The 14,369-nt window shown below is 37.8% G+C and overlaps 1 protein-coding gene across 3 annotated transcripts; it reads left to right on the top strand.

The window, feature by feature from the left end:
• The first annotated feature begins 5,325 nt into the window (after window positions 1-5,325).
• On the top strand, window positions 5,326-14,369 carry LOC135473843 (uncharacterized). 3 transcript variants are annotated; one of them, XM_064753757.1, is made up of 9 exons: window positions 5,326-5,351; window positions 5,587-5,687; window positions 6,239-6,480; window positions 8,339-8,402; window positions 9,290-9,420; window positions 10,467-10,585; window positions 11,605-11,737; window positions 11,991-12,087; window positions 13,205-14,369. In XM_064753757.1, the coding sequence occupies exons 2-9, from the start codon at window positions 5,621-5,623 to the stop codon at window positions 13,264-13,266; spliced, it is 915 nt and encodes a 304-aa protein (XP_064609827.1). In that variant the 5' UTR covers window positions 5,326-5,351; window positions 5,587-5,620; the 3' UTR covers window positions 13,267-14,369. The 3 variants fall into 3 exon arrangements, with proteins under 3 accessions (XP_064609827.1, XP_064609826.1, XP_064609828.1); XM_064753756.1 differs by having other exon boundaries at window positions 8,339-8,420; XM_064753758.1 differs by lacking the exon at window positions 5,326-5,351 and having other exon boundaries at window positions 5,656-5,767; window positions 8,339-8,420.

Below are 14,369 nucleotides of genomic sequence, written 5' to 3'. Positions count from 1 at the left end.
GACAATGAACTGTAAGTCATCTGTGCATGTAAATAAAAACGAAATTAAGAAATAATAAATAGCAGAGAAAAAGATAGAAAGAAACAAAGAAAGAATTAAGGGAAGTCGGACCAATCCAAGAAAAACATTCGGCTGATGTATATTTGTTGGTTATATATTACGTTATTGGTTTGTTGTTTTTTTCTTTTGTTTTTTTCCCCATTTGGTCTGAATCATTAATTCTGACAATGTCCTAACACATTACTTTTTAAAGAGGCCATGCAAGGGAGCATGTGAGTAGGTGACCGATTAAGTTTCATGTATTTTCCACGCAGATGTCTACTTAAATACCTTAGGCTGGATTGAATGGCAGTGAACCGATTCATTATACGAACTTTTCGATTGTCCCGTCGGCAACATGTCCAGGATATTGATTACACGGTATCATTCCTTCTTATTTTATTAACTTCGTTTCGAGTTGAAGCAGGAACAATTGGGGAGACGGGCCCAGTACATAGAACAGGGAGGACATTGTTCTTGCATGTTGATTTAACCGGTTTCGTGTCATTTTGTTGAATAGAATAATACTAATATACTGGTTTGAAAGGAGCTGGGGGAAATGAGAAGATAATTATATTTTGAAGCATTTGCACAGCGCTTAGATTTGAACTCGTGTCGTATATTTGGTACTAGACATTTTGGCAAAAAAAATTTTGAGCTGAAAATTCATACCAACGAACAGTACCTCAAATCGTTCTCATTCCAATACCCTCAGATGACTGCTCTGTATTATATACACTGTATATTCATTCGTCACAGAAATCGGAGGAGGACAGACGTCAGTAAAATAATGAGACTCTGAGCGGAAGAGAAACCATCCCCTGCCAAAGTAATGTCACTGATGGTCAAAAGAAAGTCTAGTTATTTATTTGCTTATTGCATCCTCTTCTTCCGATATCTAACTCTGGGGTCATTAATTGAGAATATGCCACATAATGTATGAGGTCATTACCGCAATCTGATTGCCAACGTCTTATTGTCTAAGTGCTTTCCACGCCACAGCGATAAGCCTGTACTGTATGTATATTAGTAACTATATTAACTGCGTGGCTTGTCTGCTGTGTGCTATGACATTTCTCACGATTAACTTGTCTGCTGTGTGCTATGACATTTCTCACGATTAACAATGAAAAACGTTTTTAATAACACACAATATGCATATATTCTTCACTTCGAATTATTAAAGAAAAACACGGTTATCTGAGTAGCTGCTATACCGGCAATCATGAATAAAGCTAGCTATTATGAAGTAAATCCCTTTTCATTCCCCTTCTATATTAGCATATCTCACCGTCTGGTCCTGTTATACTTAATAGTTATAGGCCCACAATGAAACCACGTACAAGTATAATAGCATAGCCATATTTAGCTATAATTCATACTTTTCATTAATATTGCCTTGTTTGCATATTAATAGAGCTCCTGTTCGACACATTCATCTCCAGTATAATCATTTATACGTGTAATTTCCCAAATACTTCTCAGCAGAGTTATTAATGAGAGCCTGTAAGTTTTTGTCGTCAGGCCATGCATATGTTACATTTTATAGCCATCCTAAACTAGACAGTCTATAACTAATCTCTCAGTTATAGCTTTTACACTTGATATAGCTTTAATGTTCATATATTCGACCCCCGTAAAGCCATGTTTATAAATGCTATCTCATACATGAAGTAAATAACACTGTATGAGTTCCATAGAAAATATAGCCGTTACACCAGACGGATTCCGAGCTTTATACGTCATTTTTACTCTGCATGTTGTAAATATTCACGTGTGCTGTGTTTTGTTGCTTTTAAACCCAAGGTGACACTGGCAGGTGGGCATATAGCTGGGTTCACCTTTGCTCCTGAATGAATATACACACTGTGACTTCATGCAGGACAGCAATATACCGCGTGTCCGGATATACAGCTTTGTCTCAATCTAACTTTCAAGCAATTAAACCTTATTACCAAACAGGTTTCTGCATGCAATTTTATCATTCTTGGTATAGGGTATCACGTGAATGATAAAATACCTTAAATGATTCTGTACGTGCAAAGGTCTGCCAACAACCTGCGGAAGGCCATGACTTTCCCAAGGGCTATGACTGGTTTCCTGTCAACATAATGCTGACCGTCGTCAAATATTATTGAGCACGGCATAAAACATCAATCAAATAAATAAATGAATTAAAAGGTTCATGAACTCGTGTCTCCAATATGCATACAGTGAGAGCCGGTTCGTGAATTAGGGTCTCCAGTATGCACAAAGTGAGAGCCGATTCATGAATTTGGGTCTCCAGTACGCACATAGTGAGAGTCGGTTCTTGAATTCGGGTCTCCAGTACGCAATAGTGAGAGCCGGTTCATGAATACCGGTCTCCAGTACGCATATAGTGAGAGCTGGTTTATGAATTTGGTCCTCCAGATTGTAAGAGATGGTTTATGTCTTACACATATGACGATTAAACGGGTTGCTTGGGTTTCTAAGAAGTGTTTATGCAGATTACCAAAAGTCTTGCCATATCTGATCCCATCCAGCTAAATCTTTAGTCATTATTTGAAACATTTGAAAAACTAGTGCAGGGCCGGTTGAAAAGATTTGTGACGTTATTACCTTATTTGCATACGTCATTTATACAGAGATTCCCTCCTTTGTAGATAGATTCAAGCACAGATTGCATCATTGTCAAATATAATCGATTGATTTGTGAACTTATTTATTTATTGATTGGTTGATTGATTCATGCGCTGATTCGAGTTGGTCATATCTACTCTATAGAACAGAAAATGCATACGTCCGAGTAATTGCATGAAGATGTACGGTAAAGCGCCAAGCTGAAATGTGTTCAAGCTACAAATCCCGGTGCGTAATGACCCAGGAGCCTGTCACCAATGCGGTCGCTGTGAGTTCAAGTTCATCTCATGCTGACTTCCTCTCCGACCGTAAGTGAGAAGGTCTGAGTTTCCCTCGGGCTCTGCCCGGTGTCCTCCCACCATAATGCTCGTCGTCTTCGTATAAGTGAAATAGTCTTGAGTACGGCGTAAAACACCAATCAAATAAATAAAATAAAGAAATACAAATCCCCGTGTTGATCTGTCATTCTGAACGTCCAGGTGAGATTAAAAAGCAATGGAACATCGGCAGATGAAAAGGTGTTGAAAAATAAATCATGCAGTGGTTGCAACGTGAAAAGGCACTGATCTTAATTAGTGGGCGTTGAAAAAACAATGGTTGCGCCCTTAAAGGAATTCAGCATCATTACAGTTGCTGAAGAAAGCATTGGCAAGACAGTAGGAGGTGTACATTTAATAACAGAGACATGGAATGGTAACCATACAACTTATGTCCATAGGAAACGTAATCGCCGGTAGACTATCTGAGTTAGTGCGTCTTTACATGCCATGTCACTGACCTTTTCAATCCACCCCTGCAAAAGTTTATTATATTTGACCGAGATGGAACTGATGAAGGGAGATAACTTCGAAAAAGTTTTAGATGACAAGCCCTACATGTACAGATGTCAAAAGGGTGAAGATAATTTTCCAGCTTGTCGAAATTAACAACGGTATACGTGGCTCATGTGGATTGTTCATATTTGTGCTTTTTGTCATGTCTAAGATATCTTTAAGGTCTGGGTTACGGCACTTATATGACCTTCATGGATGTCCATGGGCTGTACTTGTTCGTCATTCTTCTATCTTCCTTCATTCTTACATGTATATTGTCATGATATTACATAAATTGTTTCTGATTCAAGTTTGTGTTTTAAAATAAATGCTGTTTTTCTCAGAATTTCCCGAGCATAAACGCATGCGATCCATTTAAAAAGTTTTAACAGTGTATCTTACCAAAACAGAACAGAACAAAAACACCAGGGCCCACTTTCACAAAGCTCTCTTAACGTTACGAGTCCACAACTAACGTGCTTCGTTAAACCGGGCCCTGGGAACCGGGCCCAACATATTGCTTTGTTTGCTTGCGGTATGGTAAGGCTATACCCATATAGCATTATTTGTTTTTTTTTATGTAGTACTTTCCATGGCTCTACCAAAATGTTTGCCCGTCACACATGAAAAGCATTCCAGAGATAAGATTTCTTTCACGAATGAATAAAATTATAATGATTTAAAAGCATATATTTTGAAATGTATAATTTATTATTAGCGATATGCAAAATATACAGACAAAATGGCAGATATATACTTATTACCAAACGACTTGCATGCAATGTCCTGTTAAATTTATACAATCAAGACTTATCTTCTTCAGTTTTTCAGTTCAGACACAAGTTAGGGAATGGTGGTGCTTCTTGCCTGCGGCTAACGCTAACTGGGTACATAGCGACACTCTATGCCACATCAACGAGGTTCTCCACTTGGCAGTCCAGTTCAGTTGAATTAGAGGAATATGCATCAAGATTGCTAACACTTGTTGAGCTCAAGCAGATATAGGCTATATCATCATCGTCCACACTGTGGGGTAATGATGGCAAAATGGTTTAAATTAAGAAAACAAACGCCGAGTCAATATATGTTCTGAAAACGTGGTATATTTCAAAATATTGTCATAACTGTTTATTAAAAAATTGTAAACAACCAATCAAAATTTATGGAAGTCGTCGTTTTATATTTTGTATTTATTTATTTTTTACGCCGTACTCAAGAATATTTGACTTTTATGACGGCGACCAACGACCATCCGCAGGTTGTTGGAAGACCTTCAAACGTGCGACTGGAGAAGAAGCCATTATAAACTGGATTTGAACTCAACGCAACGGCGTTGGTGAGAGGCTACTGTGTCGCTGTTCTGGGATAGCACTCTATACAATCGACCACGTCGAAATCGTCTTTATACGTTCTGAAAAAAAAGCTCCCTGTTTTCAGAACATATGTTGATCATTATACATAGCTTATTTAAAAAATTAAAGCATCTGACAGTGTAATTAAATACAATTTTATCAACACTGTTCTAGCATAATCATTGGAAATACATGTTGATATTTTTACAACATTTTCGAATAAGAAACAATGACATATAGTGTCATCGCCAAACCCTTTCATTTGTAACTTCATAAGCTGGAGACTTGTGAGAATATTAGGCCTAGATACTATACAGGTATTTAGTCTCAGATTAAAGCTTTCCATAAACGCTTTATAAACGCTTAGCTGAATGTTGAAATGTATTAACTAGTATTCTATATGGAATTTTGCGTCGTCTTAGACACAATACTAATGAGTTTGGACAGGCCACGTGCTGGGCACGTGTTGCAGGCATGATGTTGCACTCATAAAGGGGAGACTACTCTGATGGTCAAACCGTTCTGAGTGGGTAGCTGGCATATAGTGAACGTGTTTTAGACATTTTTTCCAGTAATTTGATGTATATTTGTTGCTTGCAGTCGTAACAACCAATACGACTCTCTGAAACATTTACACATCGCTCTCAGTCTGTAATTGGTGTTTTTTTCATGGTTGTTCTGTTGTCGTTGTTGTACATTAGATTATATATATATATGGTTTATATATGTATATATATATATATATATCTCTTTTTGTTAAGGTGTAGAAGCTAGAAGAGCAGGAAAGCCAGAATTATGAGCCAGCCAGTGTCCGATGGGTTACTTCAGCTTGTCAGACGATGCAACAGTTTCAGTGTTAAAGGTAGACAAGTCTTTCGTTGAAGGCCTCACGGCTGTATTGACTGCTAAGATGAAAGATTGAAAGTCAGTTATGGAGGGGAGGTAATTTATACAGCCCCACTCCATTCTTATGAGATTAGTACTGATGTCCAATGTCCAGGGCTAAAAGAGACAAAAGCATTAGAAGTGATCAGTACATGCACTGGGGCGTACATATCCTGTATCATTTTATTTAATAATTCTTAACACATTTTATTATTTTATTATTTATAGTTCTTGTAAATATAGTATATTATGATGTAGCATTGGAAGGGGCATGTTAAATAATATTTTATCAAATGACTTTCTAGTTTGTTGTCACATTGCCTTTAGTGGAAATTGGCCTTAACACATCAGTTACCTTTATTATAGAATTACATACATGTTTTTTCTGCTGAAGCTAACACTCTGAAAACACGAACACAAAACAAACATAAGATATAAGATATCTTGCACAACAGTTTTGTTTAGTCAAAATATCCAAATGTGTGTACCCAACAACTAATAAACTTTTCTAACTTTTCTTTTTCTCAGACAGCGTGAAAACATGCAAGAAGTTTTTTGTAGAAGGGAAACAGGTAGGACTGATTCGATCAAGTTTTGGGGAACAAATGAAAAAGTTTCCAGATACGTTTACTTTCTCGCCTGATGGGCAGGAGATACATCTATCAGACAGTTTAACAACAGTGGAACAGAGAACTGACAATCTAGATGCTGTGCTACAGAAGCTGAGACAAGACCACACATTTATGGGCTTGAGAGGCTGGAGAGATGAGGTGAGAGGCTTCAGAAATACCTTTGTGAGCTTGATATGTATTTCTGAAGCATTTCATATTTATCCCTGCTGGAGGGGTAGACATGAGATGTTTCAGAAATACATTTCCAGGGTTTCCACTAGGTGCGGTTTGCATCTGGAAAAAGAACCCATTTCCCTGCAAAAGCTACCGAAAATTCCCCCCTCAGACATTAAAAATAGTGAAATAAAGGAAAGTCTTTTCAATGGTCAGTGGAATATTTGAATTCTTGTACAGATATGTTGACGGTAATAAATAGTTAAAGCATCAAACAAACCAATCTGAACACTCGCCAAACTCTTGTGTATCTGCAAAATCACCGATGAGTCTCGTTCCTTTATTTTTTCAAAATGTCTACTCATTAGCATTGTGTCCAAGAAGGATGACCTAATACATGTGGGGATAGTGCATGATGCGCTAATGGCCTAGTGTGCTCCAGGATAATAGTTAGGATGCATAGGCCTATAGTAGGCCCGAAAATCCGGCCTATGGATAGTCTACTGACCTCTTCGTACGTCAATAATTTTGGGAAAATGCTTTTAAGAGTGACAAGAAATGAACATTTGACATGCGAGATGATGTGCCCTGACAGGTCAGAAAGGTAAATAACAAGTAACAATCACTCCACATGTAAAATGTCAAAGCAAGATTAATGGAATAGCCTAGCCGGTCTAAAATCCGGTCTAAGGATGTCTTATATTTACCTGTCTTATAAGAACGCTGCCATCCTTAGCCCGGGCGATGTCTGCACCCGATTATGACATTGTATCTGTATTCAGCTACGCCATCTGCAAAGCTCTCTGCATGTGCAATACTTAATATCCCTGTTAACTTAAAACATGGTCTTTCCGCAAGCTATGACATTTATGCACCTTTAACAGCCATTGACACTGACCCTTATTGGATATTTCCTCAGAAAATCTCAGTCAAACTCAAAAGTAGGGTCTGTTTTGAGCTTCTCACCGCATGATATCGTCTACCAAGTCGACCTATATAGGTACGTCAATCATATTGACGTCTACTATTGAGAATCTGACATCATGTAAAAATATATCACACTGTTATTTAAGTGTTCCAATCTGTAGAACAACTCAGCATGCGAAAATGGACAACGGTGTTGTTTTGAAAGCTTATTGTTGAGTGAAGTAGAAGTATGAAGTGCCAGATGCTTTTAAGATCACAAGCACTTGACGCCGTGACTACGAGTATTTTTTTTTTACCACCAAAAGTCAACCACAGATGCGCATGTGCCACGCGAAAAAACAATAACTGCATGTGTTACATGAAGACCTGATAACATTTGTAAATAGAACTAAAAAAGCTTGAGATGCTTTTCTCCAGTAGGCACGATGTTAGCTGCTTCAGAAATATGTTTACGAGCTTGTGAGGCTGGAGGAATGAGGTTCACTTGTTAGAGATGCATTTCTGAAGCATCTCATGCCTACCTGTCCAGCAGGTTTACACATTTGTGTGCTTGAAAGGCTTCAGAAATACATAAGGGTGCTTGAGATGCTTCAGAAACACATTTATGTGCTTGAGAGGCTTCAGAAATACATTTATGTGCTTGAGAGGCTTCAGAAATACATTTATGTTCTTGAGAGGCTTCAGAAATACATTTATGTGCTTGAGAGATTGGAGGTTTGAGGTGAGGTATATGTTGGTCTGGCCACAGTTTTAAGTCAGCAGACAGTGGTGACTTCCACTTGGTGCTACGTGGTAATCCTCCGCCTAACCCTATATACCATACCGATCAAAAAAGAGTACATGTACCAAAAGCATATATGTATCAATTAAAAGAATGAATAAATAAATTAACCAGAAACAACTTTTTTCATTTTAGAAATACGATGTGAGGCAGAAATATGAAGACAAAACGCTGTTACGGATGGAGAGATCGGCTACATGTATGAGGTTTCTAGACGGTCAATAAAATTATTACTTTTTTAAAAATTTATTGCTGGAATTCGTGGTAAAACCTAGTTAAACACATTTGGACTGTATGTTGAAGGAGAAAAAACTTAAAAACATGACACTACAGGCTGAAAAGAGCATATTTTTTTATATCTGGTGGTGCCTGTTGCCTAATTTTGCGATTTTTCCTCGCTATACACATATAGCCTGAAAACGGCAAAGCTGGCATAAATTGCCAAGACCATCGCATCCTCCATCTTTAATACCCTGTAATTTTTGCTGGTGGTTTGTTGCCTCTCAGCCAATGAGAGTAGTTAAAACTGCCGGCTTGTTCGTGTAAACTCGGAACCTACGTCCAACATTCTGGTTTCCCGATCGTCAATGGAAAGCGAATTGTACTGTTCGCTACCGTCTGGGAAGAAGAGTTCTACTTGAAATGTACAAACTGCACCGTGGTGGTTTCCGACTGCAATTCTCCTCCTAACACAGAAGACTTCAGGACTAGTTCTTAGGCAAAATGGAGTCACCCACAGCAGATTTTGGCGCTGACTTTATATATAATTTATCAACTTGAGGTACATATTAGAATTTTTGATGGCATGCACCTGCGAGGAAATGCATACTCTTTTCAATGTTATTTGATTGATGTTTAAATTTTCTCATTTAAGGTAACTGAAAAGCTGTATCTGTAACATTTCTGCAAATTTCTGTTTCTGTTAAAATAAGTTGTCATGGTATTGATTTTTGTGCACTACAACAGTGAAACTAGAACTGTACTAAGTACTGGTACAGGTGCTAAGGTGCGACTGTACTTTACTTGTCGACTGCAGTGTACATGCTCTTTAGTCAGTAGACATTTTACCATTTCTACTGTTTCCAGCTCTGTTTGGAGTTTTACAATACGGCACACACATCAATGGTTATACATATAGGAAGGATGGTCAGATGATGATGTGGATAGCACGCCGTTCTCCCACTAAACCCACCTGGCCTGGAAAACTGGACAATATGGTACTATACATGTACATCCTCTGTGTAGAAAATATATGTTCATTTTTTGTTTTAACTACATTATGTATTGCAAATGACCTATAATTTCACCCTTGCCTAATTGTGATAGTTCTAATCACCTTAAAAACAATTTTTATGCTTACAAATTATAAGCAGAGCGTATTATGTTTAAACGATATTGTTCGTCTGTCTGCCTGTCTGTATTCTTGTCCGGGTTATATCTCCAATTGTATTCCACAGACTTTTAGTGTTTGGTGGATACATACATACACAGATGATGATGTATCGCGATTCACATTTGTCCAATTCCATGGTTGTCATGGTTACCAGATTGACATTTCTTTATGTATTCTATATTTCATGTCTGGGCCATAACTCCAACATTTTTCCACATATTAGTGGAGTGTTAATTATCGGTGTATACATAAATACACAGACGACAATGTGTCACGAATCACATTGGTCCAGATGGCCCTTTTCCACATTGGTCAGATAGCCCTTTTCCTTATATATACTATATAAATAGATATAATTTCGTGTCCGAGCTACAACTTTAACTGTTTTCCGCATAAAGTTTTCATTTTTGGTGAACGCATTTGTCCACTTGCGCAGTTGTCATGGTAACCACATAGCTATCATCAACACTCATGAAGATTCCTCTCAGGGGTTATAACCATCACACTGCTGCTGGTATTCTTTTTATACATTTCAAACCAATATATTTGTTGGGGGCATGTTGTATTCACCTGAACTCTTGTTTAAATTTGCTTAGACGATAGAATGATATCATTTTGTACCAAAGGTAATATTTTATGACATTTGTTTTGAGTTTAAAATTCATATTTGGGGGCAAAATTTTAGGTCATTTACGTCATCCATAATACTGTTAACTTGTTCATCTGTTATTGAGTCATCAAGTCGCACTTTGCCATCAAAGAGTCTTGTTTTTCTGACTGGACTATTGATATTATAGTACACTACATTACTGTTGTGGACTGTATGTATATTCTTACAGTGTAAGCCTTTTGAACTTTTACCTTTGTCAGTGTGCAGGTGGGTTAGCATCAGGCTTGGATGTTCTCACGTGTGCAAAGAAAGAGTGTGAGGAAGAGGCATCAGTTTCGTCAGAACAACTAGAAAAACTGAAGGCCGTAGGGACAATTAGGTACAGTAAGAGTTTTCCAGTTGTTGTGTTTTCCAATTTTAGTAGCTTGTGGAAATGAGTCATTAGATTTGTCTTCGCCTTTCATCTACATGGTTATTAGCAGATAAAACATTGATTTAGACTCAAAGAGAAGACATAATCCAAGGAGATTAAGTTATAACGTAGCTTTTGCAAAAACTCTGATAAGCTCCATTCACGTGGCCAAAATTTATTCCGGATCTGATCTGAACCGGTTTAAATCCAAGCCAGGTGTAAAAGTGCGTGCGTTCACACGACCATGTGGCCAAACCTGTTTTAAGCCAGTTCAGGGATTTGCCAGTTCACACAGTGATATTTAGCCAGTTCAGGGATTTGCCAGTTCACACAGTGATATTTAAGCCAGTTCAGGGATTTGCCAGTTCACACAGTGATATTTAGCCAGTTCAGGGATTTGCCAGTTCACACAGTGATATTTAAGCCAGTTCAGGGATTTGCCAGTTCACACAGTGATATTTAAGCCAGTTCAGGGATTTGCCAGTTCACACAGTGATATTTAAGCCAGTTTAGTAATTACGACGTCGTCCTGACCTCCACGTATCTGGGGCATTTAATCCAGTTAGCATGCATAGGGCACAGATAAACCTTCTCAAGGCCAGAAACTGGCTTAAAGCCACCTCACTAGCAGAGGCAAATAAACTGCATTAAATGCCCTGGCTTTGCGTTCACACAAGCAGTGTGGGATTTTGGTAAAAAAGTGCATTTTTAGGGGCAAATCTGCATCTGAAACTTGCATTTTCCCTGTAGAGCATCATCATACATTGTGCCTTCTAACATACCTCAGTACACCTAAGTTCAGTAAAACTCTAGAATCAGGCAAAATATGCAACTCATGGATGAAATATTTGGTCATTTAGATGTTACATGCCACAGTGTATTTCATGGAAACTGAGGCACATTAACTGATGATTCCGGTGTAAGAAATACAGATCTAGATTTGGTCCCTAAAAGCCTTTGTTTGTATTCTATTTTTACTTGTACAGCTATTTCTATCAGGATGAGCGTGGGTTGTTTCCTGAAACACAGTTTCTGTTTGACCTTGAGTTGCCGAGTGACTTCACTCCAGTCAATGCTGATGGAGAAGTTGCAGGATTTCAACTATTATCCATCCCAGAGGTACGTTAGAACAAGTTGTAATAAATTGCATTGCTTGATCAGGAATTCATATAAACAAAAATTAATCTACTAGGGTCGGAGACGGATGGTAACCAATGAAAGCAGTCATTTACAAGCTGAAACACACAAATAGCCTTTGTTATCCTAATTTGTTGTGTTGAGATTACCTCAGAGGTTTAGACTGTAATGTGAATTATCATGTGTGGAAATATTTCTGATCAAAACAATAAATGTGTTGATATTTCCATTTCAGGTTAGAAAGCTGATTGTTTCAGATAGTTTCAAGCCAAATTGTGCGCTAGTCATCATGGATTTCTTGATACGATGGGGATTTGTCTCTGCTGACAATGGTAAGCATTTGCTTAGGAATAACCTAGGTGTTGTTGGATGTATGTGTCAGTTTGTCAGTCCCCAAAGTCTTACATAAGAACCCACATACAGTCTTACATAAGGACCCACGTACAGTCTTACATAAGAACCCACGTACAGTCTTACATAAGAACCCACATACAGTCTTACATAAGGACCCACGTACAGTCTTACATAAGAACCCACATACAGTCTTACATAAGAACCCACATACAGTCTTGCATAAGAACCCACATACAGTCTTACATAAGAACCCACGTACAGTCTTACATAAGAATCCACATACAGTCTTACATAAGAACCCACATACAGTCTTACAAAAGGACCCATGTACAGTCTTACATAAGAACCCACATACAGTCTTACATAAGGACCCACGTACAGTCTTACATAAGGACCCACGTACAGTCTTACATAAGAACCCACATACAGTCTTACATAAGAACCCACATACAGTCTTACATAAGGACCCACGTACAGTCTTACATAAGAACCCACATACAGTCTTACATAAGAACCCACATACAGTCTTACATAAGGACCCACGTACAGTCTTACATAAGGACCCACGTACAGTCTTACATAAGAACCCACATACAGTCTTACATAAGGAGCCACATACAGTCTTACATAAGAACCCACATACAGGCTTACATAAGAACCCATATGCAGTCTTGCAGTAGGCATCAGAAATTTCTGGGAGAAAATGATAATCATGTATTAGGTGACACCGATTTCATTTTATGGTTAACTTGTGAGCCAACACTAAAATCGAGAAGTGAATTCAAATTGAAAATCACCCTGTTTATTTTGTCTGATCTTAATGTTTTAGATGATTTTCCAGTTTTTCAAGGGTTTCCAATCCCATTCCTGGGACAGTCCACATTTCTCAAAAATTAGATGACTTTTCACTTTTATTTTTATACTTATACCCTCCTCTTACATTAAAACAACATTCATTCTGCCCATAAAGCAAAGATTTAAATTGGTGTAAACCATTAGACTTATATTATGTATTGAGTATTGTTTAATGCAGGCTTTGATGTCAGGAATCACTGAGAAAAGTGAATAATGCAAGGTTTTCTTCCTGTGTTTCAGAGCCTCACTATGCCATGCTGGTAGAGGGTTTGCATTATCCCCTTCAGAGTGTGTATAGCTGAAGAGTATGGATGTAGTAACAACAACACCACAAGTGCTGAAAGAGAAGTTTTAACAAGGGAGAAATGGAGTGTTGTTAAAAGGTGTTGAAAACCTGAGCATTGTTGTTATTGTGACAAAGTATCAGAAAGGATGGGAATCTTGTCCCGGAGGATAGATATGGTACAGTTCCCAGTGTACAAACCAATGGGGATCATATAGACCTATTAAATACACGAGTAGTTGGCTGAGAGTTATGTGCTAGCAATAGGTTAGGCACCTCCTATACTCCTGTTCACAGGGCCAGTACAGATTAAGGATAATTTGAATGTATTTAATAATTGACAGTGTATATTAAAACACCTGTTGTTCATGCATATGTCGCTATATTAAGGCTCTGGATACCAGTGGATACCTTTGATGTGTCTGGCAGTGAGGTTGTGTGCATACATATGGTAGTATGTAAAGGGTCAGAGAGATGACTTAATTCCCATGCCGTGAAAAAAATGTTGCATAAGACAGAGCAACTGTCAAATGGTAGATAAATATACTGTTGTCGACTTGTAAATCTTCAACCTTTTCAACCACTAAAACACTTTAAATCAGTGGAGTTTTTGCTTACAGTTATAATAAAACTCACCCTAACATGATTCATTTGTGTCACTAAAAACGTCATAAAATTGTGGAAACCCTTTCTCTACTCCTGATAGTTCTCTCAGAATGTTTCAAAATATTGGTTGCAGAAACAGGTGAAAAGGTTGAAGAGTTAGGGTAGGTTCAATGATAAATAATGAAGAAGTCCAGGCGTGACCAGGTAAATGTAAAAGGTTTCACAAGCTTTCGACCCACATGCCAGGATCTTCATCACGCAAGATCTTGGTCTTTGGGTCAAAAACTTGTGAAACTTTCTACATTTATGTGGGAATCTCTCAACTTTATTACTATTAGTAAGTAAGTAGTGAGAACTATTTACTAAAATCTTCTTTGTCAAAAAGTGTTCCATTATCCAATGCCAAGAGTGTATGATTTTTTATGGGTCCTAATGGTAATGGGTTTGTTTTAATCTCTCAATAATGAGGATGCATTTTATTAACTTTTAAATACATGGCGCATTTTTTGCTCAACT

This window comes from Liolophura sinensis, chromosome 8, assembly GCF_032854445.1.
Source record: "Liolophura sinensis isolate JHLJ2023 chromosome 8, CUHK_Ljap_v2, whole genome shotgun sequence".
Classification (NCBI taxonomy): Eukaryota; Metazoa; Mollusca; class Polyplacophora; order Chitonida; family Chitonidae; genus Liolophura; species Liolophura sinensis.
The sequence above is the reverse complement of the archived record's forward strand: the minus strand, read 5'-3'. Positions and strand labels throughout refer to the sequence as shown.

What these genes read in the sequence shown, in the direction of transcription:
- LOC135473843 (XM_064753756.1), top strand. Translation starts at nt 5,621, where the DNA reads ATGAGCCAGCCAGTGTCCGATGGGTTACTTCAGCTTGTCAGACGATGC. An exon ending in TGAGAGGCTGGAGAGATGAG is followed by an intron (nt 6,481 to 8,338) that starts GTGAGAGGCTTC and finishes TTTTCATTTTAG; the next exon opens with AAATACGATGTGAGGCAGAA. An exon ending in AACTATTATCCATCCCAGAG is followed by an intron (nt 11,738 to 11,990) that starts GTACGTTAGAAC and finishes TTTCCATTTCAG; the next exon opens with GTTAGAAAGCTGATTGTTTC.